The sequence below is a fragment of the Eriocheir sinensis genome, unplaced genomic scaffold, assembly GCF_024679095.1.
Source record: "Eriocheir sinensis breed Jianghai 21 unplaced genomic scaffold, ASM2467909v1 Scaffold583, whole genome shotgun sequence".
NCBI classification, from domain to species: Eukaryota; Metazoa; Arthropoda; class Malacostraca; order Decapoda; family Varunidae; genus Eriocheir; species Eriocheir sinensis.
In genome coordinates this window covers 60,001-85,000 of record NW_026111924.1, presented here as the reverse complement: position 1 = coordinate 85,000, position 25,000 = coordinate 60,001, and the positions used below count along the sequence as shown (strand labels likewise).

At 46.1% G+C, this 25,000-nt stretch overlaps 2 protein-coding genes and 2 long non-coding RNA genes across 4 annotated transcripts; 2 read left to right on the top strand and 2 right to left on the bottom strand.

The window, feature by feature from the left end:
- The first annotated feature begins 2,209 nt into the window (after positions 1 to 2,209).
- LOC126993203 (putative nuclease HARBI1) lies at positions 2,210 to 3,956 on the top strand. Its single transcript, XM_050852071.1, has 3 exons — positions 2,210 to 2,691; positions 2,930 to 2,955; positions 3,928 to 3,956. Exons 1-3 carry the CDS (start codon positions 2,210 to 2,212, stop codon positions 3,954 to 3,956), a joined length of 537 nt encoding a protein of 178 aa, XP_050708028.1.
- A 1,370-nt stretch (positions 3,957 to 5,326) lies between these two features.
- LOC126993207 (uncharacterized) lies at positions 5,327 to 5,887 on the top strand. The gene is made up of 3 exons (XR_007747501.1): positions 5,327 to 5,439; positions 5,536 to 5,714; positions 5,842 to 5,887. It is a non-coding gene; the product is annotated as an uncharacterized LOC126993207 (long non-coding RNA).
- Positions 5,888 to 6,815: 928 nt separating this feature from the next.
- Positions 6,816 to 9,325, bottom strand: LOC126993206 (uncharacterized). Its single transcript, XR_007747500.1, has 3 exons — positions 9,238 to 9,325; positions 8,878 to 9,022; positions 6,816 to 7,093 (listed from the first exon to the last, which is right to left on the bottom strand). It is a non-coding gene; the product is annotated as an uncharacterized LOC126993206 (long non-coding RNA).
- A 4,559-nt stretch (positions 9,326 to 13,884) lies between these two features.
- Positions 13,885 to 16,077, bottom strand: LOC126993208 (uncharacterized). The gene is made up of 4 exons (XM_050852073.1): positions 14,776 to 16,077; positions 14,425 to 14,655; positions 14,256 to 14,349; positions 13,885 to 13,912 (listed from the first exon to the last, which is right to left on the bottom strand). Exons 1-4 carry the CDS (start codon positions 14,972 to 14,974, stop codon positions 13,885 to 13,887), a joined length of 552 nt encoding a protein of 183 aa, XP_050708030.1. The 5' UTR covers positions 14,975 to 16,077.
- Between the last annotated feature and the right edge of the window lie 8,923 nt (positions 16,078 to 25,000).

Sequence of the window (25,000 nt, the reverse complement as noted above, 5' to 3'; positions counted from 1 at the left end):
CTCTCTCTCTCTCTCTCTCTCTCTCTCTCTCTCTCTCTCTCTCTCTCTCTCTCTCTCTCTCTCTCTCTCTCTCTCTCTCTCTCTCTCTCTCTCTCTCTCTCTCTCTCTCTCTGCCCATGCAAATATAAAATTTGCATTAGCTATTTTGTGAGAGTTAGGAAAAAATAAATGAATACCGGGACCCCGAAGAAAGCATGCCTATGGGACCTCAGTTTCCACCTGGTGATTCATAAGGGTCGGAGCGGTGAGGCTAATTAGGATCTCCCTATGGACAGTCATTCCTCTGGTGCTGTATTGACATTTAAAACTTTTTCCTTGTTTTATTGGTTCTCCGCCCTGCCCGCCTCTCTGCCCCTAGCTCATCATAGCTTCACTCTCTCACCCCATCTCCTCCCTATATACCTCCCTTTAGTCCATTCTTCCTCATCACGCTTCAACCATCATAATCCACGAAACACTAAAATAATATACTACGAACATCTCAATTTCTCGCGTGATCGTGTCAGCGCGCGAGAGAGAGAGAGAGAGAGAGACCAGCGGCCTCAAGATTCTGTCCGCCAACGTACGAGGCCTTAGGACCAACATCGGGGAGCTGACACACGCCTTCGTCCTCAGGCACCACATCGACATAGTGGTGACAGTGGAGATCTTCCTGGACGACACATGTGCCACCACCTGTGATAAGATCCCCGGGTACTCGCACTGGGCCAGACGAGACCGCCACACAGGACAGGGGGGAGGCATTGCTGTTTGCCACCGAAACGGCCTGCAGATGGACGCCCTCACCACAGACACTCCCCTGGAAATGGAGATGATGTTCCTCCGCATCATTCTCGAGGACAGGAGCGCTCTGCTACTCTGTGCCATGTACCGGCCACAGTGGCAAGGCAGCGCCCCCCTCACCTACCTCACAGAGCACCTGGACGACCTTATGGCTGCCCACAGCTGTCAGTACGCGATGGTTGTGGGCGACCTAAATCAACACCTGGTTGCGAGGGCCTTCACCGAGCTAACAGCGGTGCATGGATTGCACAACCATGTTGAGTTCCCGACACATCAGCGAGGAGGCTCCCTGGACCCTGTCCTCACAGACCTGCCGAGTGAATGCGTGCTGTGCTGCCCACTAGACCGTGTGGGCAGTTCCGACCACAATGCCATACTCACCACCATCAGCCTGGCCCCAGCGCGTGAAGAGGAACACCAGCGAGTCATCTGGCTGTGGGACCGCGCGGACTGGACGGCTGCAAGGCAGGCCCTGGCAGCGACTGCTTGGGGCACAGTCCTTAACGGTGACCCACAACATGACGTCTCCGCCCTCACCACTGTCCTCAATACCGTCCAGCAGCAACACGTCCCCCACCGCACCTACTCATCCAGCCCAAAAGACCAGCCTTGGTTCGGGTACAGGTGCCGTATTGCAGCCGAAAGGAAACACAAGGCTTGGACAAGATATAAAAGACACCCCACGCAGGAAAATAAGGCCCAACACAGACGAGCCTGCAAAAATATGACGAGGACAGCAAAGTGGGCAAAAGAAAGGTGGGATGCCGACAGGAGGAGAAAGCTATCCTCTAACCAAACCGACCCGAAACAGTGGTGGGGGCTGGTGAAGGAACAGCAAGGCCTTACCCCCCAGGAACGTATTCCGCCCCTGAGGAAACCTGACGGAGACCTGGCCATCACCAGCCGGGAAAAGGCTGACCTGCTGGCCTGTCACTTCAGTCAAAAGATGACAACCCAGGAGCCAGACAGGCAGCCGCCCACCCTCCCCCAACTCATCGCCTCAAGACTAGAGAGTGTGCTAATCTCTGAGGACGCTGTCAGGAGACATCTGAGGGGCGTCAACACCAGGAAGGCGCCAGGCCCTGACAGCGTCAGTCCATACTTACTGCGGCGATGCTCCGATGAGCTCACCAGCCCCCTCGCCCAGATCTTCCGGCGATGCCTGCAGAGCGGGGTGTGGCCTGCACAGTGGAAGGAGACCAGAGTCACACCCGTACACAAGAAAAAAATCCAGGGCCCGTACTTATAAAGAGTATGTTTCGCTTATGTGAGACATAAATCAAGAAAATGGCGGACACCGAGACATAAGGGAAGCATAACCCTTATGTTTCAACTAAGCGGAACATAAACTGACTCGCCAGCTACGCGCGGGGTGGAGGTAACATTGCAATCCTTATGTCGACATAAGCGAGGCATAACAGTCAAGATGGCAGAGCTAGTGGGTGCGCGTCCGCGGCAGCTGAGGACTTTTCGGGCACGAAGAGACGTCCTTGATGAACTTCCGGACCCGGAATTGATCAAGAGGTACCGCCTGGACCGTGCAGGGATACTCTTCGTGGCTGATTTGGTGCGTGAGGCCTTGACTGCTCCTACAAACAGGAACCAAGCCCTCTCCCCGGAGATGAAGGTCCTCGTAACACTGAGGTATCTTGCTACGGGGAAAATGCAGCAGTGTAGCAGCGACGACTTGGGGCCTTCACAACAGACCGTCAGCAGGGTCACCCGGGAGACTGTGTACGCCCTTGCACAGCCTCATATAGTGAGACGCTTCATCAAGTTCCCCCTCACTGTGCAAGAAACTCAGGTGAAGCGGCGAGAGTTTGAGGAAATTGCGGGATTTCCTGGTGTGGTAGGGGCAGTAGACGGAACACATGTGAGGATTGTTGCACCCAAGGAATTTGAGGCAGAGTATGTGAACAGAAAAGGGCACCACTCTATAAATGTGCAAGTCGTATGTGACACACACGGGAGAATTTTACACCAAACTGCAAACTGGCCCGGGTCTGTCCATGACGCACGTATTTTGCGTGAAAGTGCTCTGTTCACAGGGTTCGAGAGGGGTATGGTCCCTGCAGGATGCCACTTATTGGGAGACAGTGCCTACCCCTCCAAGAAGTGGCTCCTGACACCCTATGTACGACCTCAGCCGGGCCCACAGTCCGCCTATAATAGGTAAGTTTTTGTGCACACACACACACACAGCGACATTCGTGTTGTAATTAATGTCTACTATGGCAAAGTGGTCCCTGCAGCCTCATCTGTTCTACCCGCGCTGGGCTAGGTTGCCAGTCTTATTCATTCTGTGCTGCAGTGTTACCACGGTGTTACACTCACACTCCTCAACTCTACCAAGCTTAATAACCTAACCTTACCTATCCTAACCTAATCAAACCTAACCTAATTTAACCTAACATAATCTAAACTATCCTAACCTAACCCATCCTAACCTAACATAATATAACATAACATAACCTAAACTAACATAACGTAGCCTAGTATAACCTAATATAACCTAACCAAACTTAGCGCAGCCTGGCACTCCTTGGGAGTCGAGGTTGTGGTAACACCAGCAGAAAATGCATTACTGGCAACATAGCCCAGCGCATGTAGAGGAGCTGAGACAATAGGGACCACTTTGTGATAGGATTGCCGTAATATCTTTCATCATTGCTTATTTCAGGCTTAGGCCATGCAAACTACACTAATGTAGGAAAATTAGCTAACTTGGGTAACAGTATTATGATTAGCTAACAGTGCTCTTATACATTCATCCTTTTTCCAATCATGGCTGTGTTTACTTCTTAAAACCCCTTGTATGTTCATTAGAAAATCTAGCATAACAACCCTTAACTGCAGGATTATAAATCTTACAGAAACAATATTGTTGTCCCATGACGTTGCATTGCTAATTTGAAACTTGACAAGGTATTGTCTAGAAAAGGTTGCTGCAATTTTAGGTTGTTACAGTTAGGCTTGATCTTTTTGTAATTTCAGTATTGCTAGTACATACTAGTCTATGAGGGGGAAAATGTAATATAGGTAGGGTTAATGAACTTAGTGTGAAACATGACATTCTTAAAGGAAAGTTTGATAAATCTTAAGAATATGGCTCCATTCCTCCCACCCCAGCCCCCTACCCCCAAGACAAGCCTGGTGACCTGTGGGGAAGCTGAGTTTAGGGGGGAAAGCCCAAATCACTGAAAATTTGGCCCCCACAATTTCCCCAGAAAAATCCCCAAATTAGGGAAAATTCCCTTGTCGAAAGTAATTAAAGTCCCTAACGCATGCTCTTGTAATCTATTCAATATAACTTGGCAGCCGCTGCAGGCGGTCTGTTGACGAGTGTCGGGCGTGTCATTGGATGGCATAGTGACCCCCTCCCAATCCGTCCCGCGTCGCATAATTTTTTGACGGGCCACACTGCATGTCGAGTATATTTAAACTACCCCAACCGACCCTTACGACCTAACAGCTAACGACCGCCTCTCGACTCCCCTGGACCCCCTCCTTCTTAAATTATCCCAACCGAACTTTACAACCTAACAACACACAATATAGCATGCCCTCAGAAATACTTACAAAATTAAGAGGAAGTAGATGCAGCATGCGTCTCCTGTGGGTGGTTACAGGGGTTATATAGTGCAGCTGCCTCTTGAAGGAAGACATGCAAGCGTTTGTTAGGGTCATTAAAGGCCATAAGAAACATGCACCTTGCGAGGTACCCCACAAAGTGCTTCTTCCTCCTGCCAAAGAGGGGCACTTTTCTCTTTGCTTCCCTCCACAACGGCTCGATATTGTTTGTGGCGAACACAAGTCAAGCAAGTCTCTTGCTTTCCCGGAGTACCAAGCAGAAGTCAATGAGGCCATAATCGCAGTCGGTACACCTTTCCAATGCCATGACACAGACAGAAGTGACGGAGGTGAGGAATTTAAGGTATCCAAGCTGCAGGTGAGGAAACCCGAATATCCCTAAACGTGAAAAAATCCCTAAATCTGGGGCAATGCTCTTCAATGAGAACCCAAGCAGATTATGTTATGGCTTAGATTTCAACTTCATTTTCAATGTAATAAATTTGGGCAAGAGTGTCATGCCTTGTCTGAAGGCAGAAAGACGCGTAATAAATTACAAATACATTTTTTCGTGTATAATTCGTTCTTCCCTTGTCATACCCCTCCTAACCCTACAAGTGTGAAAAGCTGCAGAATTTGTACGTGACAGTACGTCACAGTACCTGCACGCACACAAACAAACATATGGATTCCACCAGCCTCCTGCAAGCTAGTCTCATCGCCCATCGACTTGGAAAAAATCGTGAGGCCAGCGTGGAAAAATGCACCCCTTGTGACATAAACACGCCTGTCCGCTTGTCAAAACTCCGTCGTATGTGCTAGAAATGTTTTAATTACCACCATACCGTGCCCTAAATGCGCACCCGCTAGGAGCCGCTATTCTTAAGATTATCCGAAAGTTGTTTTAAGTTCAGTTGCAAAAGCAATTTTACAGTATCACTACATTGTCATTAACTAAAATTTCAGAGCACACAAAGGACAAGGAGCACAGTGGAGAGGGGGATTGGCCAGTGGAAGCGGAGATTTCATGTGCTCCATGGTGAAATCAGAGTCAGCCCTCCTGCATATGTGTGTAGAATAATACAGGTATGTAGACAATCAAGTGATGATCACATCTCAATACTGTATCGTCCACTACACAACAATAATTTTATTACTTGTTAATATTAACTCTGTCTGTAGGTGTGTGCTATTTTGCACAACATCTGCAAAGACAGACGCCTCCCTGTACCCGAGGAAGGAGAGGACGAGGGTGATGGTGCAGGTTTCCATGAGGACCCACCTGTCCCACTACCACCTGTACCTGGACGAGTTCGGGAAGGTCTGCTCTACAGGGATGAGTTTGTCAACCTTCACTTCATGTAAGTTACAAATATCAAAATTAAATGTTTTGTGTATCAGCCTGTATCTTTCCATGCTGCTCAGTATTTAATTTTAAATTTTCATTTAAAGAATCTTACTATTGCAATGTTTCAATTTTTGTTGCAGTGACAGACCTCAACCTCAGCCTCGTGCAGCTGTGTGATGCTTCCCGCCCCCACAACAGGTTAATAACACACCTACATCCCATTATGTGTGTTTGTAATACTATTGTGTGTCGATTTATATATATAGATATATATATATATATATATATATATATATATATATATTTATATATATATATATATATATATATATATATATATATATATATATATAGATATATTACAAATCCACATTCGTATCACTAATAAATGCAGAAGCTATACTCAGTATTCAAATAAATTTATTACAGTATTTGGTAAGAAATTTTCACCAGTATGTATGGTTTAAAACAGCCAATATACTCATGATTGCCTTTACTTTTTTTCTAATATTAAGCAATAAATGATTTCCTTTTTAACAATAAATAAATAAATAAATTCCTTTATAATAAATAACTATGTAGGAAAACTACATAATGGAGATCCTAAGGAAAAATATATTACAGGAAAGCTAATGTAGAAGAGAGTACCGGCAGGGTAGACAGGGTGGAATGTGTTGGAGAGAAGAGGCAGGGTGAGGTCTGTGAAGGAGAGTAGAGGCAGGGTGGAGTGTGTGAAGGAGAGAAGAGGTGGGGTGGAGTGTGTGAAGGAAAGTAGAGGCAGGGTGGAGTGTGTGAAGGAAAGTAGAGGCAGGGTGGAGTGTGTGAAGGAGAGTAGAGGCAGGGTGGAGTGTGTGAAGGAAAGTAGAGCCAGGGTGGAGTGTGTGAAGGAGAGTAGAGGCAGGGTGGAGTGTGTGAAGGAGAGAAGAGGCAGAGTGGAGTGTGTGAAGGAGAGTAGAGGCATGGTGGAGTATGTGAGAGAAGAGGCTGGGTGGAGTGTGTGAGAAACAGGATGGATTTTGCAAAGAGAGGAGAGACAGGGTGGAGTGTGTGGGGTAGTAGTGGCATGGTGGAGTGTATTTGTGTTACATTAGTTTTTTTACTTGAAGTTCGAGTAGGGTTTTATGTACTTTTAAATTTTCAGTTTCTTGTTTAAGTTTTTTTAATTCTGCCTGTTTAATTTCAACTTGTAGCTCTGCAGCCTGCAGTTCAAGTTCCCTCTTCAGGCGGATGAACTGCAGCTCCTCCTCATCCACCAACATGGTGCAGGTCCCAACTGGTGTACTGGAGGAAGCTGCAGCGGCAGGAACTACTGGTGGTGGTGTGGTGGTGGTTTGAGGTGTGTCTGTGCTGGGTTGGGGAGGGACAGGTGGTGTGACATCCACCTGAAGACTCCTGGCAAAAATACATCCATCAGTACCTGCACTCATAATTTTCTTGTGTTATTTGACTTACATCCCCATTTATGGAAACAATACAGTTTAGGTTGAAAAGCCTTTGCAGGAAAGGAGTGTGTTCCAGAGGTCATTGCTTTGGTGTTCTGCTGTTCAGTACGTAATGCCTACGTCGTTAAGTACAACTAGCATGGTTCATGAGTAAGCAGACCTGACCGAGGTCAGACGTGGGTCACGGCGCTCCGAATGGAGTAGCCCGGGGCCAGCCTGTTGGCCTCTCCCCTGCCCCTCCATCCCCCTCCCTTTTCATCAAAACCCAACATCGTAAGAAACTATTGTGACATCAAGCTTAATAATGGTGAAATACAGTCAGTGATATTTGTTTGTGGTCCCGTGAATACACTGAAGTTTATAAATGGTCAGTGTGACATCGACACGGCCTTACTATCCAGCCGACGTCCCAGGTGCCCTGAGGTACACCAGCCCGACCATCATGCTGCTGGGAGAACTCTGTTCAGCTGCCTACCTGCACCCCTGCCATCAGCGGCGACCTGACCCTTTTTGACCTATACCCTTTTCATATTGTAATTTCCCATTTTTCAAATATATTTCAAAATTTGTATTTTAAATGTGTATATTTTCAGCTTTACAGCTGCAATCACTTAATAGACCGTTTTATTTTATTATTACTAGGAAGGATGTCTCAACACATTATCAAGTCAGCTCTCGATAGCAATTGAATAAATTTCTGTACACATTGTTCCTCACTGTTTGATTCCATGATTGCCCTAATATGGACTGCATACAGCAGCATGATAGTATTGGGTAAATAATAATAATATGTAATAGTACTCTATAATAATACTTTAAGCAGAAAACTGTGGACTTTAGGAGATGGAAAGCAATACCTCCTCCTTGTGTACTGCAGTTTTCTAAAAGGAAAGCAAATTATTTTCAACAGTAACAGCAAGACCTATTTTGGAGAACTTTAAATCTACAATCTACCTGACAGGCATTTCTCAGTAAAACGAACTAACACAACTGATAAATCATTTGGAAATGTCATGTACATGTTAGAGTAATATTTTGTACATTTGGATTTAAGAATATTTATTCTTATTTTGGTAATGAAGTAATGTCAGACATATGAGACACACTTCATAAAGCAATACATTTAGTACAAATTAATGACACCTATAAGACATTTTAGGTTAATCCATATTGTCTGCTTGTAACCTTAATAAAAAGTTGGTACAGAATTCCTAAAATATAATAAATCAGTGTATCATACAAACAAGCTAAAGTAGACAAATACGACGATCATCAAGGAACGGAAATAACAAATTTTACTAATGATTGTACAAATAACGTTTAGTAAATATTCTGAGCCCTCACATGGGGTGGGGAAGCCAGGTGGCAATTCTAGCCTGAACCTGCCGCCCACAAGGCTGACAAAATTATTTTAAAATCAATATTTTCAGAAAGTAACAATAACAACCACACTGCAGTCTGAGGAATGCTTTTTCCTATTATTTATGAAAAATAATTTTAAAATTTCACTTAATTATACGGCACAGACAGCAAAAGTATCTTTTATTATGTATACCGGTATCCAATAATCACATTGCCCGAATTAGGGTCATAGGCAGTAAAGGTACGTGGTGGAGGTGGGAAGTGGTGATTGGGGGGAGGGGGGGGGAGTCACTGAGAACTTTGCTGGGGCAGCACTTAGGCATGTAAGGGCTCTGTAAATATTTATACATGACTAAAGTTTTATTTACCCACCCATTTTCGGGAACATCTTCAGTGTCAAGTGGAAAAGGGTCCACCACTGTCCTGTCAATAGAATTGACTGATACGTTCCCCTCTCCCAGCACATCAGCGATGATGACCTCTAGCTCCCCGAGGGGTGTAGGCGGAAGGCCACCACCTAGAAGAATATATATATATATAGGTATATATATTGGTACATGAGTGCAAGGCTAAGTCAATTGAATTCCCTTGATTGAAAAGAAAAGGCAATACATTACAAATGTTATTTCCATCAAGCACTTAATAAGCATTGAAATTTACAGGACTGTCACTTTGCTTGTTAGCCATTCCTTGCACTTCATGAATACCATTTTATTTCAAGAAAAATCTTACCTGTTCCATTCCTGGCCTTTTGGTAGGCACTAATTTTAGATTTTGCTTCATGCATAACAGTTTGCCAGCGTCTCTGGCACTGCTTTATGCATCTGCTGAAGCCAGGGTGGAGTGCCGCTAGGCGAGACAATGCTGCCTCAAGCCTTCGCCTTCGCCTCAGCAGAGCAGCCATTATCGGAAAAATTTCCTTGAGGATGGCTGCTTTCTCCCTATAGAGCTGTACAAGGAGAGCGTTTCAGCGTGCGTCCAATTGGCGTGGCGGTGACGTGTCTGCCGAGGAGGCTGTAGCTGGGGCGGCTGTTCCTGCTGCTGCTGATGTGGCTGGGGGTGAGGCTGTGGTCCCTCCTGCTGCTGCTGTAGCTCCTGGTGTAGCTGCTGACCTCGATGGCTGCTGAGGGGCTGCAGAGGTCGTGGCTGGCTGTTGGCGGCCATGGCTGCTGCCTGCTAGCTTGAAACTCGCGGGAACGTTTGTTTACATGTTTGAGGGGCTACGTTCTTAATTTTATCATTATTCCATGTGATGTTGGTCTATGCATCGTCAACAATACCCGAAAATACTTTATTTTATTTTATACATATTACCAATACGTCAATATGCTTTTAACATCAAAATTATACCAAATTCCAACATTTTATTTTGAGTTGGTATCCCTTTCATAGGTGCAGCGCAGGGGTTGGCAACGATGTACTAATACTCGCTTATGTCGAGCTGGTTATGTTGAGGGGGTGAAACATAAGGAGGGGGGTTATGTCTCGTCATTGTTAATACTCGGATATGTTTCAGTTTATGTCTCACATAAATTTCTTTATAAGTACGGGCCCAGGTCCGAGCCAGGCAATTACAGGCCAATATCACTCCTCCCAATCATCAGCAAGATATTTGAGAGGATCATCGGGGAGCAATTGACATCCTTCCTCGAGGAAAACCACCTGCAGTCACCGAAGCAGTTTGGTTTTCGGAAGGGCCGCTCTACCTCAGACCTCCTCCTTCTCCTCTCAAAGTCCTGGCATGACGCCCTTGATGACGGCCACCCCTCTCTCGTGATTGCCCTGGATATAGCTGGCGCGTTCGACTCCGTTTGGCACCGCGGTCTGACGGCGAAGCTACAGCAACTAGGCATCACGGGGGACCTGCTGCGCCTGCTCTCAAACTACCTGTTAGGCAGGAGCCTCCACGTAGCAGTCAACGGAAGCACCTCGACCAGCTTCCCGGTGGAGGCCTCCGTTCCACAGGGGTCCGTCCTTGGACCTATTCTGTGGAACATATACTTTAACGACCTCCTGCAAACCATCCCGGCAGCAAGCGCTTACGCCGACGACTGCACCCTCTCCAGAACATACAAGAGGGAGGAAGCCCAGGACGTGATAGAGTCCGTCAACAGACAGTTGGCAGACATAATGGCCTGGGGAAAGAGGTTGCAAGTTAGGTTTGCCCCTGACAAAACCCAGGCCATGGTAATATCACGTTCTCGGGAGGACGCGAGGCAACTCCACGGCAGACTGAGATTCGGGAATGACACCATCCCTCTGCAGTCCAGCGTCGACATCCTGGGCGTGGAGGTGGACTCCCAGCTGCGGTTTGACCGTCACCTTGAAAGGGTGGCGCAAAAAGCCTCCCAGAAGGTGAACCTCCTGCGCCGCATGAAGAACCTCCTCGATGCTGAAGGCCTGAACACCCTCTATAAGGCACAAGTCCGTCCAGTGATGGAGTATGCACCGCTCACCTGGATGGCCAGCGCCCGCTGCCACCTCAACCTGCTAGACAAGGTGCAGAGGAGGGCTGAACGCCTCATCAACGGCACCCAGCACCACCGACCGAGCCAGTGGGAGACACAGCGACAACAACAACAACAACACCCACACGAAGGAAGGGCAAGACCAGCCACGAACCAGCTGAATAGCCTGGAGCACCGTCGCCGCGTCGCTGCCCTGACGGTGCTTCAGTATGCTCTAGTGGGCCTAGTGCCCCACCTGACGGACCTGAGGGCTACCTGGAGGAGGTCTGAGCGCAGCACGAGAACGGTGCTGAGCAACGCCTCCCTCCTGGAAGTGCCAATGGCCCGCTCCAGCACCCACCAACGTGCCTTCTCCATCGCAGCGGTGGTGTGGTGGAACAACCTCACTGCTGATGTGGATGTGACACAACTGTCCACTCAGCAGATGAAGGCTGCGTCCCACAGGTGGCTACTCCTACACCCACCGTAAACATGTATATAACTGTATAATATGATCGGCAGAAGCTTTTAAATAGCTCCCCAACGGTCGGGGGAACTTTAGCATAGACAAATAATACTGCCATGTACTAATGTACTGAACATGTTTAAATAAAAAAGAGAGAGAGAGAGAGAGAGAGAGAGAGAGAGAGAGAGAGAGAGAGAGAGAGAGAGAGAGAGAGAGAGAGAGAGAGAGAGAGAGAGAGAGAGAGAGAGAGAGAGAGAGAGAGAGAGAGATAAAAAAAGAAAAAAACAAATTCAGAGAGAGAGAGAGAGAGAGAGAGAGAGAGAGAGAGAGAGAGAGAGAGAGAGAGAGAGAGAGAGAGAGAGAGAGAGAGAGAGAGAGAGAGAGAGAGAGAGAGAGAGAGAGAGAGAGAGAGAGAGAGAGAGAGAGAGAGAGAGAGAGAGAGAGAGAGAGAGAGAGAGAGAGAGAGAGAGAGAGAGAGAGAGAGAGAGAGAGAGAGAGAGAGAGAGAGAGAGAGAGAGAGAGAGAGAGAGAGAGAGAGAGAGAGAGAGAGAGAGAGAGAGAGAGAGAGAGAGAGAGAGAGAGTGAGAGAGAGAGAGAGAGATAGAGAGAGAGAGAGAGAGAGAGAGAGAGAGAGAGAGAGAGAGAGAGAGAGAGAGAGAGAGAGAGAGAGAGAGAGAGAGAGAGAGAGAGAGAGAGAGTAGTAGGTAATGGTGACAGTGACGGGACCAAAAAACTTCGCAAGCATAATCAAGAATTTGCAGCCAAAAAAAAAATGACGTCGAAAAATTTTTGTACGTCGAATTTCCCGGCCGGCCGGGCGGCCAGTCAGCCGGGCGGCCAGCCAGCCGCGCGGGCAGCCAGCCGCCGAGGGGACCTCCCCACTACCCAACCGGGGAGTGGTCACAAACCAAAGTGACCATTCCCCTGCCCCCACCCACCCACCCCACCCCAAACACCCACCACCTTCCACGCCATCGTGTCTCCCCGGAGGCCTGAGCGTCACCCTCCTGCCGGGGATTGGTTAGGGGCGTCCTTTCGCGCCGTGCCGGGGCGTCGCCCTCCTGCCGGGATCGGTTAGCGCGAGCGGTGACTTGTTCGGGGGATCGGTTAGGGGCGTCCTTTCGCGCCGTGCCGGGGCGTCGCCCTCCTGCCGGGGATCGGTTAGCGCGAGCGGTGCCTTGTTCAGGGGATCGGTTAGGGGCGTCCTTTCGCACTGTGCCGGGGCGTCACCCTCCTGCCGGGGGATCGGTCCTTTCGCACCGTGCCGGGGCGTCGCCCTCCTGCCGGGGGATCGGTCCTTTCGCGCCGTGCCGGGGCGTCCTTTCGCACCGTGCCGGGGCGTCACCCTCCTGCCGGGGGATCGGTCCTTTCGCACCGTGCCGGGGCGTCACCCTCCTGCCGGGGGATCGGTCCTTTCGCACCGTGCCGGGGCATCACCCTCCTGCCGGGGATCGGTTAGCGCGAGCGGTGACTTGTTGGGCGGAGGCCTGTGGCTACCTTTCCCCCTCCCTCTCCCTCTCCCGCTATTGATTTTTTTTCCAGTTTGCCAGCATGTGTGCGTGTCCCCTCTATGCCCTACCTCGCGAGCGGTGTCTTGATGGTCAGTCTGAGGGTACCCTGACCCAGTCCCTCTCCCTCTACCCGCTATTGATTTTTCAGTTTGCCAGCATATGCGTGTGTGTGTGTGTGTGTGTTACTGTTGATTTTCATATTGACTGGAGTTATATCGATTGTCTTTTTAGTGAGGGGGTAGGAACGGGAAAAGTAGATTTTATACATTTTTATTGAAATATAGTGGAAAAAAATGGTATGACGAGTTATTATATTACCTTAATCTAGTCTATTTTATTTGTTCTTTCTTAATCCAGGCTAATTTGTTCTTTCTTAATCCAGACTAAATACATGCTAAGCCTACTAGTCTATTTTATTTGTTCTTTCTTAATCCAGGCTAATTTGTTCTTTCTTAATCCAGACTAAATACATGCTAAGCCTAAAAACTAAAAACACACAATCGCCATAAAAAAAAAGACATATTACAAACTCACACCGTACAGGCTCAAAGAAATACAATGGAAACCCACCCATCCTACCCTTTTTTTTTTCCCTCCCCCAAAATAAATCCTAATTGAAAGAGACATATTACAAACTTATGTCGTACATGCCCAAAGACAGCCCATAAAAGGATGACAACACGAGTACATATACAAATGAAGAAAAAAAATACACAACACAAGCACATATATATAAAAAATAATACACACAGAGCGAGTACATATATAAAAAAAAAATTGCTAAGCACTAAATATAGGACTCTCATCAAGAACATTTATAATATTATTCACGTCCATGCTATGAGAAAAATTCAAAGAATTGAAAGCTGAAGGAAGGTCAGTGCTTGAGAAGCTTTCATTTGTTTCGTCCGCACGAGCCGCATTGGAAGGGCCCGGTTGTGGCGCGAGATTTTCTTCAGCGGCCGCAGCTGCTGCACGCCGCGCTGGTGGGTCTTCAAAGACGAGTTTCTTGGTCACAGAGAGATTTTTTTTCATTGGTTTTCCCCGACCGTACGCCGCTGCTGAGGAGAAGAGACCCGACTCACGTTTGGCCACCTGAAGTTTTTTTCTCCCAACTTTATGGAGGCTCTTCTGAGACAGTCTTGGGTCCCGGTGTTCTTGCTGCTTCGGCAAATTATTCTTTGTCATTCTTCGCCGCCGTTCTTGTCCCCGGTCGCGATCTTGTCGTCTCTGGTGCGTCTCCTGCTGCTGGAGCTGCCGCAACACTTCCGCCATATGCTGCATTTTTTTTTCCAGTCGTGATTGACGCATTTCATGATCTTTTGCTGCAGACGACTTCGCCGCCGCTCTCGCGATTCAGCGCCCGACGGAGAGTCAAGACACACCATCACCGAAGCGTGTCTGTTGTTGTTGCCGTGGACTTATGAAAAGATAGAGAAACATTATTAGACAAAAAAAATCAATCTCTCTCTCTTTGTAAGAAAAAAATACTTACTATGCGTTACGCTGTCCGGTGGGTCGTTCTTCAGATGAGACACTGGTAATGGAGGTATCACATCCTTCAGAAGTCGCAGAAGTCCTTCCCTCAGCACACGCCGCCCCATTTTACCGACACCTCCCAACGCGCCGCGGTTGTTGTTGTTGCCCAATGACTCGCCCGTGATGTGTTCACCGGTAGACTTGGGAGTTTCTGGAACATCCCCCACCTCACCACCACCAACATCCGCTGAAATGACAAGAAATATATTATATATATATATTTTTTTTAAACACAATGAATAATAAATACACACACACCAGCGCTTGTGCGCGCAGAAAAAAAAAATACAAGAGGCGGATATCTCACCTCCGTTTCTGGGATGTGATGTGTTATCCACGGCTTCAGCTTGGGATGTGTTATCCATGGCTTCAACTTCTAATGCGGCTTGACCCATTATCTGATCGTCAACATCGTCAGCATGAAGAGTTGCAGCGGCAGCGTGGGGCTGTTGTTGTTGTTGTTGTTGTTGTTGTTGTAAGTTCATGACGGCGAAGACTTCCTCCATGACGCTCCTCTCGCAACGTTAGGGGACTGATTAAGCTACCCGGGGTTATTTGGGGCATATGCGCACACTACCACAAGCCTTTTCTTCTTCCGAGGCTACCCCAGGTTATAGGGGACACGCCCACACATGTATGCAAACACGCGCGCACATGCCCAAAACCACAAGCCATTCTTCATCCGAACAATAGGAAAGCGTGAACAAACTCACACCCACCCGGTCACGTCGCACGAAAAAAAAAAAAAAAACAGAATCCTGTTCTTAATAACTACATATAACTACACACACACGCCATAAATGAATAAGCTATATACTACTTCTCTACATTTTTTTTACACATAGGAAAGCGTGAACAAACTCACACCCACCCGGTCACATCGCACGAAAAAAAAAAAAAAATCCTGTTCTTAATAACTACGTACATATAATATCACACACACGCCATAAATGAATAAGCTACATGCTACTGCTCTACATTTTTTACACACACACACATTGTAGCATTTAATAAGTTAGCCACATATCTTAGAAATACAATGCTTGTAAGTCAGTCCTTGACTAGATTGACAAAATGTTTTTATACATGGGGGCATTTTAAACATTCTATAAGCATATGTTAACACCTTTCTGTCATTCTTCAAAAAATTTCCTAAATCATAATTATCTTTCAGAAACTGACTAGTCCTCTCTAAGCCTATTTTATTACATAAGTATACGAATTGAATGCAATACACGCCACACACCAGAGTTTTGTCCGACTGTAATCTTGCGGCAAGTTTAAAAACAGGATAATCTTTATGCTTATTTAAGAAACTTCGAAAGTACTTAGAATATAATGATGGGGTCAGGGCGTATGTGTCGAAGAAATATATACACTTATCACTAACATAGAACACCACCCAGTGACCCATTTTCGAAGCTTGCGATGCGCCTAACACATTAGCAATAAAGACAATGGGCTTGTCTGACTCACTCCTTAGATTTAATTTCGCTACATCGTCAGCGGGAAGACAGCCTAAGAAATATATATTATTGTGATAAAGTTTTCCTTGTAGAGCTTTCATAATTTGTTGATTATTCATTATGCTCTAGTGTCGCAAGACACGTGCCTCTCGAGTTGATTGACAACACTCCTTTGTATCCCCAAAACAGATAATTACTAAATTTTCATCCAAGCCTTTTTAAGCTGAAGACTTATGCGTAAGTTTCCACTGTGTTCAAGAGGCACTGTGCCTCGTATGTCTTCCGGTAACAAACTAAAAACAAACACTGTCCTTCCTTTCTTAAAGCTATCGTAATCAAGCAAAGTGTCATTTTCTACTCCTAAACTATCTAAAATAACATAATAGACTCGCGTACACTCGTGGGGAAAAGAAACCGTATTTTTATACATATTCATACCATTGACAGAGACTGTTAGTTCAGACAAATCAGCATTCTTGAAATACAAGCCATTTTTATTATATACACCCGAAAAGGCCCTCATGTCAGCCATAACGATATATAAACGCTCTGGAATGACATTTCCCACAGTTGGTCACAGTCAATACGTGTCTGCTGTTTGGAGAGTAGCTGAGTTTTATATAACGTCTTGTTAAATATTGTACGCGTTATTTTTCCTGTCTCTAATTCTTTATTTAATGCAAGCAATGCTGACGGATAGGGTTGGAGTCTGGTGACCCAAAGTTTAGCAAAATCAATATGGGCACGCACAGCACTCCCATCGCCGTCAGTGTTCAACTACCAAGCTTCGTTAGCTAACTCAAGCCTTATTCTCAATGGGATGTCGTCGCATAAATACTGATCACAAGAAGTAATGTCCGACATTAATGGGAAGGTGAGATGAAGACCGTGATCTTTGATATCTTTTAATGTCTCTTGTATTTGCTCCCAAGGCTAGTGAAGTATGCGGCGTCATAGGTTTCAGCTACGCCTGCTCCACCCGACCTGTTATCTTTGAGGAGGTTTCCTATTTCTCCGAATGATTTGAGTTTTAACGTGGAGAAGGTGGTGAGCATTTTTAGGAATGACCAGTAATTAAAGCATGGGTTACTTTAAACCATTTGATCGCCTACATACACCTGAATTGATTTGAACATGGTATTAGCAGTGCCATTGCAGAATTCGACATTGACAGCCTCCTCGACTTTTGTTTGTCCATCAGCTTGAGTGACACTTAATTTCAACTCAAGAATTAATTTAGCAAGATCGATAAATGCCCTCTTCACCCCCGGCACGCGGAACTCTAGGTACTTATCTTTTAACCGGGCGTGGCTGGACAAATTTACAGGTAAAATGTCGACAAGAGTTTTAGACGCAATAGAGCTCTCAACCTGGCGTTGTCTGTTGATTCTAGGAATTCGTCAACCACACTGAGCGCATAATCAGAAATCGGAACGGAGGAGCGGCGGAGGCCATGCTGTTGTCGCTTTCGTCGCCCGCTATATACTAATGGAGACACTGGTCGCGGAGCGGGCGAGGTGTTAACTTGATAAGAGACCACTCACTAAAAAAATGGCAAGCCCACGCGCGCGCGCGCGGGTCAGAATGTTCCCACCTTCCCCTTTTTTTTTCATGAGTGTCCACCGCACCTCCACATTACTAAATTATATCAAACACATCGCTGTTCTTTCTCTTGCAACCACGTGTCCTTTTATTAATTTTTTTCTTCTTCTTGTTTCGCGAAGTAACTCTTCTTTTTTTCCTCCTTTAATAATTCTAGCACCTACGTCACTTAAGGCTTCAATACCTCTTTTCTTTAAAGCGCCTCTCACACTTCTTTGTCCACTGCTCACATCCTGGATAACATCTTGAGTAAACTTAAGCGCTGAGGGCTTAACGGTTCTGAATAGAAAGGGCATTACACTCTTGGCTAGGTTTGCGAGCGTACTAAAATACCGCCACCTCTTTGATGTAGTCTTGCAGGATGGGCGAAATGCACAGTTCGAATATTGCCAAACCACCCCCACCTGATGTGGAAAGCTACTCAAAAGACTTGAAAATTCACCTCCGTAGGCGGAAGAAACACTGTTCGCGACGATGACTGCATGACCACTAGTTAAAAAAATATAAAGCGTCATTTTATAGCTACACAGTGGTTTGTGTCTGTCGCCCATCCCCGGCAGTTGAGGCTTTCGCGGGAGATTCTTCGTCCCTCTTCCTGCCCCAAGAGCATTACCTTAACGTTATTCAAATCTAGTTGGTGGGCAAAGATCTTAACTCCTTCAAGTAGGCCACGTTCCATTCATGATCCATCTTTCCCTTCGTCCTACGCCGGTAGGAAAATGACTTTTCGAATGTTTTTTTTCTGCTTTACATAATCACCTAGCTCATTGAGGCAACATTTAAAATTATCGCGTCTGCTTTGCTTGGTGTCCGACATTAAACCGTTCACATAATGCATATCTCTGCTGGTTTCAATAAAATATCTTGACACGTCATTATATTCTACAGATTCACCCTGACAAAATTGAGTCACCATACCCACCACAATGGGATAATTTGATTTCGTAGGTGGTTCCTTCACTACCAGCGACCCCACATTCGGTCTGTCACTCCAAACGACTCTGTTCAAATTATAAAGTTGTTTCCGATTTTCAAAGAGATTAGCATACCCATACACTTCAGCCAAGTCCTTGGCTATACCGCTAAGTTTAAAACTGCTGGCGTTGATGGTGGCTACTAAACACACACTGTCGTCAATGAACTGGCGATCGGTCATTCGCCCCTTCACAGGAATGATGGGATAGTCTGACATGTTTATAGAAAAAATATATATTAATTCTCGCTCTTACTCACGCTTAGAGTCTCCCTGTCCCGCGAGGTCACACAAGTGTCTATATCCCACCCCAAAACAAAATCCTTTTTATACGCGATAATTCTCCCACGTCATACCCGGCATCCGCGCGGGGGCGGAGAAAGAAGGCGTGGGGCGTGGCTTTGCCCAAATTGGGGCACTTCTCCTTCCTCCCCCACCTCCTCCAAACAGTTGCTTCCTTGCCTTATTATTGCGTATAAATGAGGGATCTAAGTTTGTGTTGTGGAAAAGCATTTTAATAAATGGTATATCATCAGCTTTGAAGCCTAATTTGCTGTTGACGTCACTTAAGGTTTGCAATATATCAATGACGTTAAAATTATTAATGGGGCTCAAAAGATTTCCGTTTGTATCCCATGTAATTCCTGGAGTATGTTTCATGAGAGCTAAGAAAGCTTTGGCATAATCCCTTTGAGCTGCTTTCATTCTAACATCAATCCTGTTATCTATGGCGGGTTTCGAATCGATAGTATTGGTGGGGAACGTCGTGCGAGGACCTATGGCCGCTATAGATGGCGGGTGGTTGTTTGGGGTTAATACATCTTGCAGCGCGCGTCTCTTTATATTTTTTAATGCAGTTGACGCCTTGACCGTCGAACCCGACAACGGTTTCCGCACTCTCTTTTCTTTTTTTTCCTCGTCCGTCTTTCTGTTTCGTTTTATGTTACGGCTCCACGTAGAAGACTTGAGTAAAGATTGTTCTGCTGTTGATTTCGGGATGAGACAATATTCCTTCATTTTGTTAAAAGACCAGTTATGACACTAGCTGCCAGAGGTAACAGCACAGAGAGTATAGCACCGCCCCGCTGTGTTCGCAGTATTTTTTTTTTTTTAGTGTACTTAACCCCTTGTTGGCGCGTTTCTATGTGTTTTTATATTTGTTCAGGGATTTCACAATCTTTGTATTTCGCGTAAGATTAGTTTTAGGAAATTTAGAAACACTTCTGACAAGCAATCTATATGTTTCTTGTTCAACACTGCAATTACTTTTTCCGCTTGTCGGGGAGAGTTTAGCCAACAACAAAACAAGATCCTTGTGAACAAAGGCGAGGGGAGGTGCTTTTTTTTTTCTTCTTGTTGGTGAATTCGAGGTCATTAGGAAATATCTTGAGCGTCTATCCAACAGTCTTGACTCGGATCATAACCCAACCAAGATACAAAAAATTGTTTGCGACCGTTCACCACTCTCGATTTTTTTATGCTGACGGGGAAAACGTCCGGTAGCTGAACTTTGATAAGCTCCTCTTTGTAAAACAAGCCTTGGATGGGTTGATTGGATAAATCTTGCAAGGTATAACCCAATGGGGACTGTCGATAATCCACGCTTGCAATTTTAAATATTTCTTCTGTGTTTTGGATATGAAAGCCTCGGTTAAATTTAGAAGCTTTATCCGCGCCCACGAGTCGAACGTAGTCCCGATGTTCAGCACGACTGGCTTTACCTTGACGCTTTTCTCTGTTTTTATAATTATGCATTTTCTTAAACTGACGAATGATTCCTCGCGGGTCCTTCATGGCATGTACTTCGGCTGGGGTTTTCCTAGACGTGCGTGAGGCGTGCGGTTATAGCTCTCGAGTACCTTCTGCAAGATGGAAATATACTCGAGTTTATTGTGAGCTGTCATATACCTATATATTCGACCTTTCAGAGTTCTGATAAATCGCTCAGCAAGGCTGCTTTTATCTCTTGGGAGTAAACGCTGTACATTGTTATGTCTTTACTTTGCAAATAGGTTTGAAGTGGACGATTATAGAACTCTTTGCCTCGGTCAACACAGAGCCTAGAGACCCCACTGAAAGCAGCGTCTTCCTCTAGCAATGTCTTCATTGCCATTACCATCGATTTTGCATCTTTACGTTTAAGAGGCAGGGCTTTGGCGTACCTGGAAAATGCATCAACGCAGACTAAGATGTAATTATGACCTCCATTAAAGCGGGACAATTCTTTCATGTCCGCGAGATCTGCTATGATAACTCGCGGTTTGGGACTGAGAATAGAGCGTAGCTTAAACTTATTGGGTTGTATCTTATGTAATGTGTGTGTTCTGCAACCTTCCATAAACTGTTCAACATCGCGCATAGAAACGTCGGGTTCAATGGCTCTCGCTGCTAAAAATAAAGGCCTCACTCCACTTAAGCCTCCAGGTACTTGAGGGTCTTCATAAAGTGACTTTAAAAGACGTGTCTTGGATGGGCTAGCATATCGCTCACTCTCTCCACGAGTACACAACCTCACAGGAGCCGTCGTTCGCTATATTTGATCTCAGTGATAGGACCTCGGGGGTAGTTATGCAGACGTCAGCCAGCAGATAGCCGTATGGTTTTCCCGCAACAGCTCGCTTGTAGATACTGAGAAATGCCTGGGCTCTGTCACGACCATACAATTGACGACCTAGAAGTTCAATTTGACCAAGATCTCTTTGTTTAAGCAAAACGAAATGAGTGCAATTGAGGGATATGCTTCGCGCATACTTTCCCTGCATAAATAAGTTCTGAGAAATGAGTATGGAGCTAAGGCCAAGATGTCTGCCTTTAATAAAAACGTTGGCGACGCTTTCATCATTGGCAGCGCGTAAAAAGTTATCGTCATATACTACTAACATAGATTTATTTTTCTGACAGAGATCAATTTCCTGTTCTGGGTCTATAATGTCCTTACTAAGTATTACTTTATTTTGCAGCTCTGGCAAGTCTTGAATGGGATGATGTGTTGCACCGCAAATAAGAACTCGATAGAATTTGTCACAATATTTCCGCACAAGTCGCGTCACTAGCTGTGTCTTCCCAGATCCTGACGCACCGGCCACAAATATCCTCCTCCTCGCTCGCGGGAAATAAATCGATAAGGTCTTCCCCATAACACTCTTCCATGGCAAAAGTCTCGCCATGAGTGAGCGTTTTTTGCTGGCCCACTGATTTTAAAGAGAGGGTGGGTGGTGTAATGTGCAAGACGATCGTGGCCGAGCGGTTTTCTTCAAAGTATTTTTTCGTCCATACTGATCCGTCACCACTACCGCCACTGAATCTATAGCGTTCTTCGCCAACTTTTTATACAGAGGTCTTTGCACTGAGTAATAATTGTTACTCCCACCGTAAGGGAGAGTGGCTAAAATGTTCACAGTTTGGCTAGCAAATCGCGTGGGCTGGATTATGTCGCAATAGAGGTGGAGATAGTCCACGTCGGCGTGGGGGTCTGGCGGTAACTCTGCAGTTACCTGGCGAAGCGAGTAATGTGACTCCTCATCCGTGACGAATATATCATAGTAATGATTAGGAATAAATCCAAGAATAGCCGCCAATCTGGGCTTAAATAATAAACTTATTTTGCAATAATTTAGATTACCGCAGCCATCTATAGAGCGTTTGTGGTAGCATACAAAATTTTTGGTCCAACTCAGTATTCCGCCTTCTCCATCAAAATAATCCTTGTAATTTGTAAACCCAAACACTCCATTTAATATAGCTTGCCAGTATGTATTAAGGTCAGCCACAATTGCGCTTATTTGCTTGCTCGTTATATTTTTCGAGGGAGACAGCGAGTACCGCAACTGTTTTCCTGAGGTGTCATTGAGCGTTTCTGTGTAAACTTCCACTATGGCTTCTTTGTCTTCTCGATGGAGGGTGTATACTTCTCTAGGAATAAAAATACCGTGTAGGGCAACCTGAGAATCTCGGTCGGGGTGTAAATTTAACGGTATGATTTCATTTTTAAATGAACCTGGCACGTTGTCGGGATAAAGATCGCGGCATCCTAGGCTACTAAGGTATATTATATGTTCGTCCGCGCTCGTCATGTTTGCGATAAAGACTGAGCTTGTTATGGTTTAGGCTTTAGCTTTTAAGTAACAGATCAATGATTGCTTTTAGCGCGAGCTCTGTCGCCGTTACAGCCACTCGCGTGGGCTCCTTTGTCTGAAACCCAGCCCGGTGGGGGAGGGAATCTCCATGCCATTCTCGGGGGTGGGGAGGGTGAGGATAAAGGCGACCGTGGAGATGATGTTGACGCTGCTGGTAGCTGGCGCGATGGGAAGACATTGGTTTCTCTCCTCTTTCTTTTGTTTGATCGATTAACGTTCTCTACGTTGTATTTCCTATATCTTTTTCTCCATAGATTACACGCCACTGGTCTAGTTCCATGACTATACACACCCTCATCACCACTTTCACTTAAAGTATCCCCGACAACATTATGAGTAGTACTAGTAGTAGTAGTAGTAGTGCTAGCAGTAGTGGCAGTAGTGGCTCAACTAGTAGAAGCAGTTTGAGATGTCCTCCGCATTTGACGCAGATTCTCAGGTAAATCAGGGTGGCCATAATCTCTCGTAAAAACAAGAGAAGGATTACCCGGCATGCTGTCATCAGAGAGCAGATGCACTCTTTTTTGTTCTCTAATGCGCTTAAAGTCGCCTTCTCAATGGAGGTAGTGCATACCTGACCTTTCAGGGTGCGGATGCAATAGAGGCGTGCCTTATCCACCCCCGCCCCTTGCAGTACCTGTCTGTATTTTTCATGATTATAGTTTCTCAAACTATAGTGAGGTACCCCTTTAACTTTTTTTATTTCTGCATCCTCGCCGCTTGAGGGATCATGCAATTTGATAGAGTACATCTTAGGTTTCAGGCAAAGCACTTCCTTTATATGGGCCGCGCCCACTTCTGACTTGACATACCCCGCTTGACCTTTCTTGGAAGTGTCATAGGCGGGGTGGGGAAGTTACTAAAATCCTTTATGGATTTTATGAGTGGAAGCGAATAAAATTCACTAATGTCTTGGAAGTTAGAGATGCATATGGTGGCCGAATCTGTGAGAGTCCTATATTTAGTGCTTAACAATTTTTTTTTTTATATATGTACTCGCTCTGTGTGTATTATTTTTTTATATATATGTGCTTGTGTTGTGTATTTTTTTTTTTTTTTCATTTGTATATGTACTCGTGTTGTCATCCTTTTATGGGCTGTCTTTGGGCATGTACGACATAAGTTTGTAATATGTCTCTTTCAATTAGGATTTATTTTGGGGGAGGGAAAAAAAAAGGGTAGGATGGGTGGGTTTCCATTGTATTTCTTTGAGCCTGTACGGTGTGAGTTTGTAATATGTCTTTTTCTTTTTTTTTATGGCGATTGTGTGTTTTTAGTTTTTAGGCTTAGCATGTATTTAGTCTGGATTAAGAAAGAACAAATTAGCCTGGATTAAGAAAGAACAAATAAAATAGACTAGTAGGCTTAGCATGTATTTAGTCTGGATTATGAAAGAACAAATTAGCCTGGATTAAGAAAGAACAAATAAAATAGACTAGATTAAGATAATATAATAACTCGTCATACCATTTTTTTCCACTATATTTCAATAAAAATGTATAAAATCTACTTTTCCCGTTCCTACCCCTCACTGAAAAGACAATCGATATAACTCCAGTCAATATGAAAATCAACAGTAACACACACACACACACACACACACGCATATGCTGGCAAACTGAAAAATCAATAGCGGGTAGAGGGAGGGGTAGTGGTACCCTCAGACTGACCATCAAGTCACCGCTCGCGAGGGATAGGGCATAGAGGGGGACACGCACACACATGCTGGCAAACTGGAAAAAAAATCAATAGCGGGAGAGGAAGAGGGAGGGGGAAAGGTAGCCACAGGCCTCCGCCCAACAAGTCACCGCTCGCGCTAACCGATCCCCGGCAGGAGGGTGACGCCCCGGCACGGTGCGAAAGGACCGATCCCCCGGCAGGAGGCTGACGCCCCGGCACGGTGCGAAAGGACGCCCCGGCACGGCGCGAAAGGACCGATCCCCCGGCAGGAGGGCGACGCCCCGGCACGGTGCGAAAGGACCGATCCCCCGGCAGGAGGGTGACGCCCCGGCACAGTGCGAAAGGACGCCCCTAACCGATCCCCTGAACAAGGCACCGCTCGCGCTAACCGATCCCCGGCAGGAGGGCGACGCCCCGGCACGGCGCGAAAGGACGCCCCTAACCGATCCCCCGAACAAGTCACCGCTCGCGCTAACCGATCCCCGGCAGGAGGGCGACGCCCCGGCACGGCGCGAAAGGACGCCCCTAACCAATCCCCGGCAGGAGGGTGACGCTCAGGCCTCCGGGGAGACGCGATGGCGTGGAAGGTGGTGGGTGTTTGGGGTGGGGTGGGTGGGCGGGTGGGGGGGGGGGGGGGGGGAATGGTCCCTTTTGGGTCGGTTTGTGACCACTCCC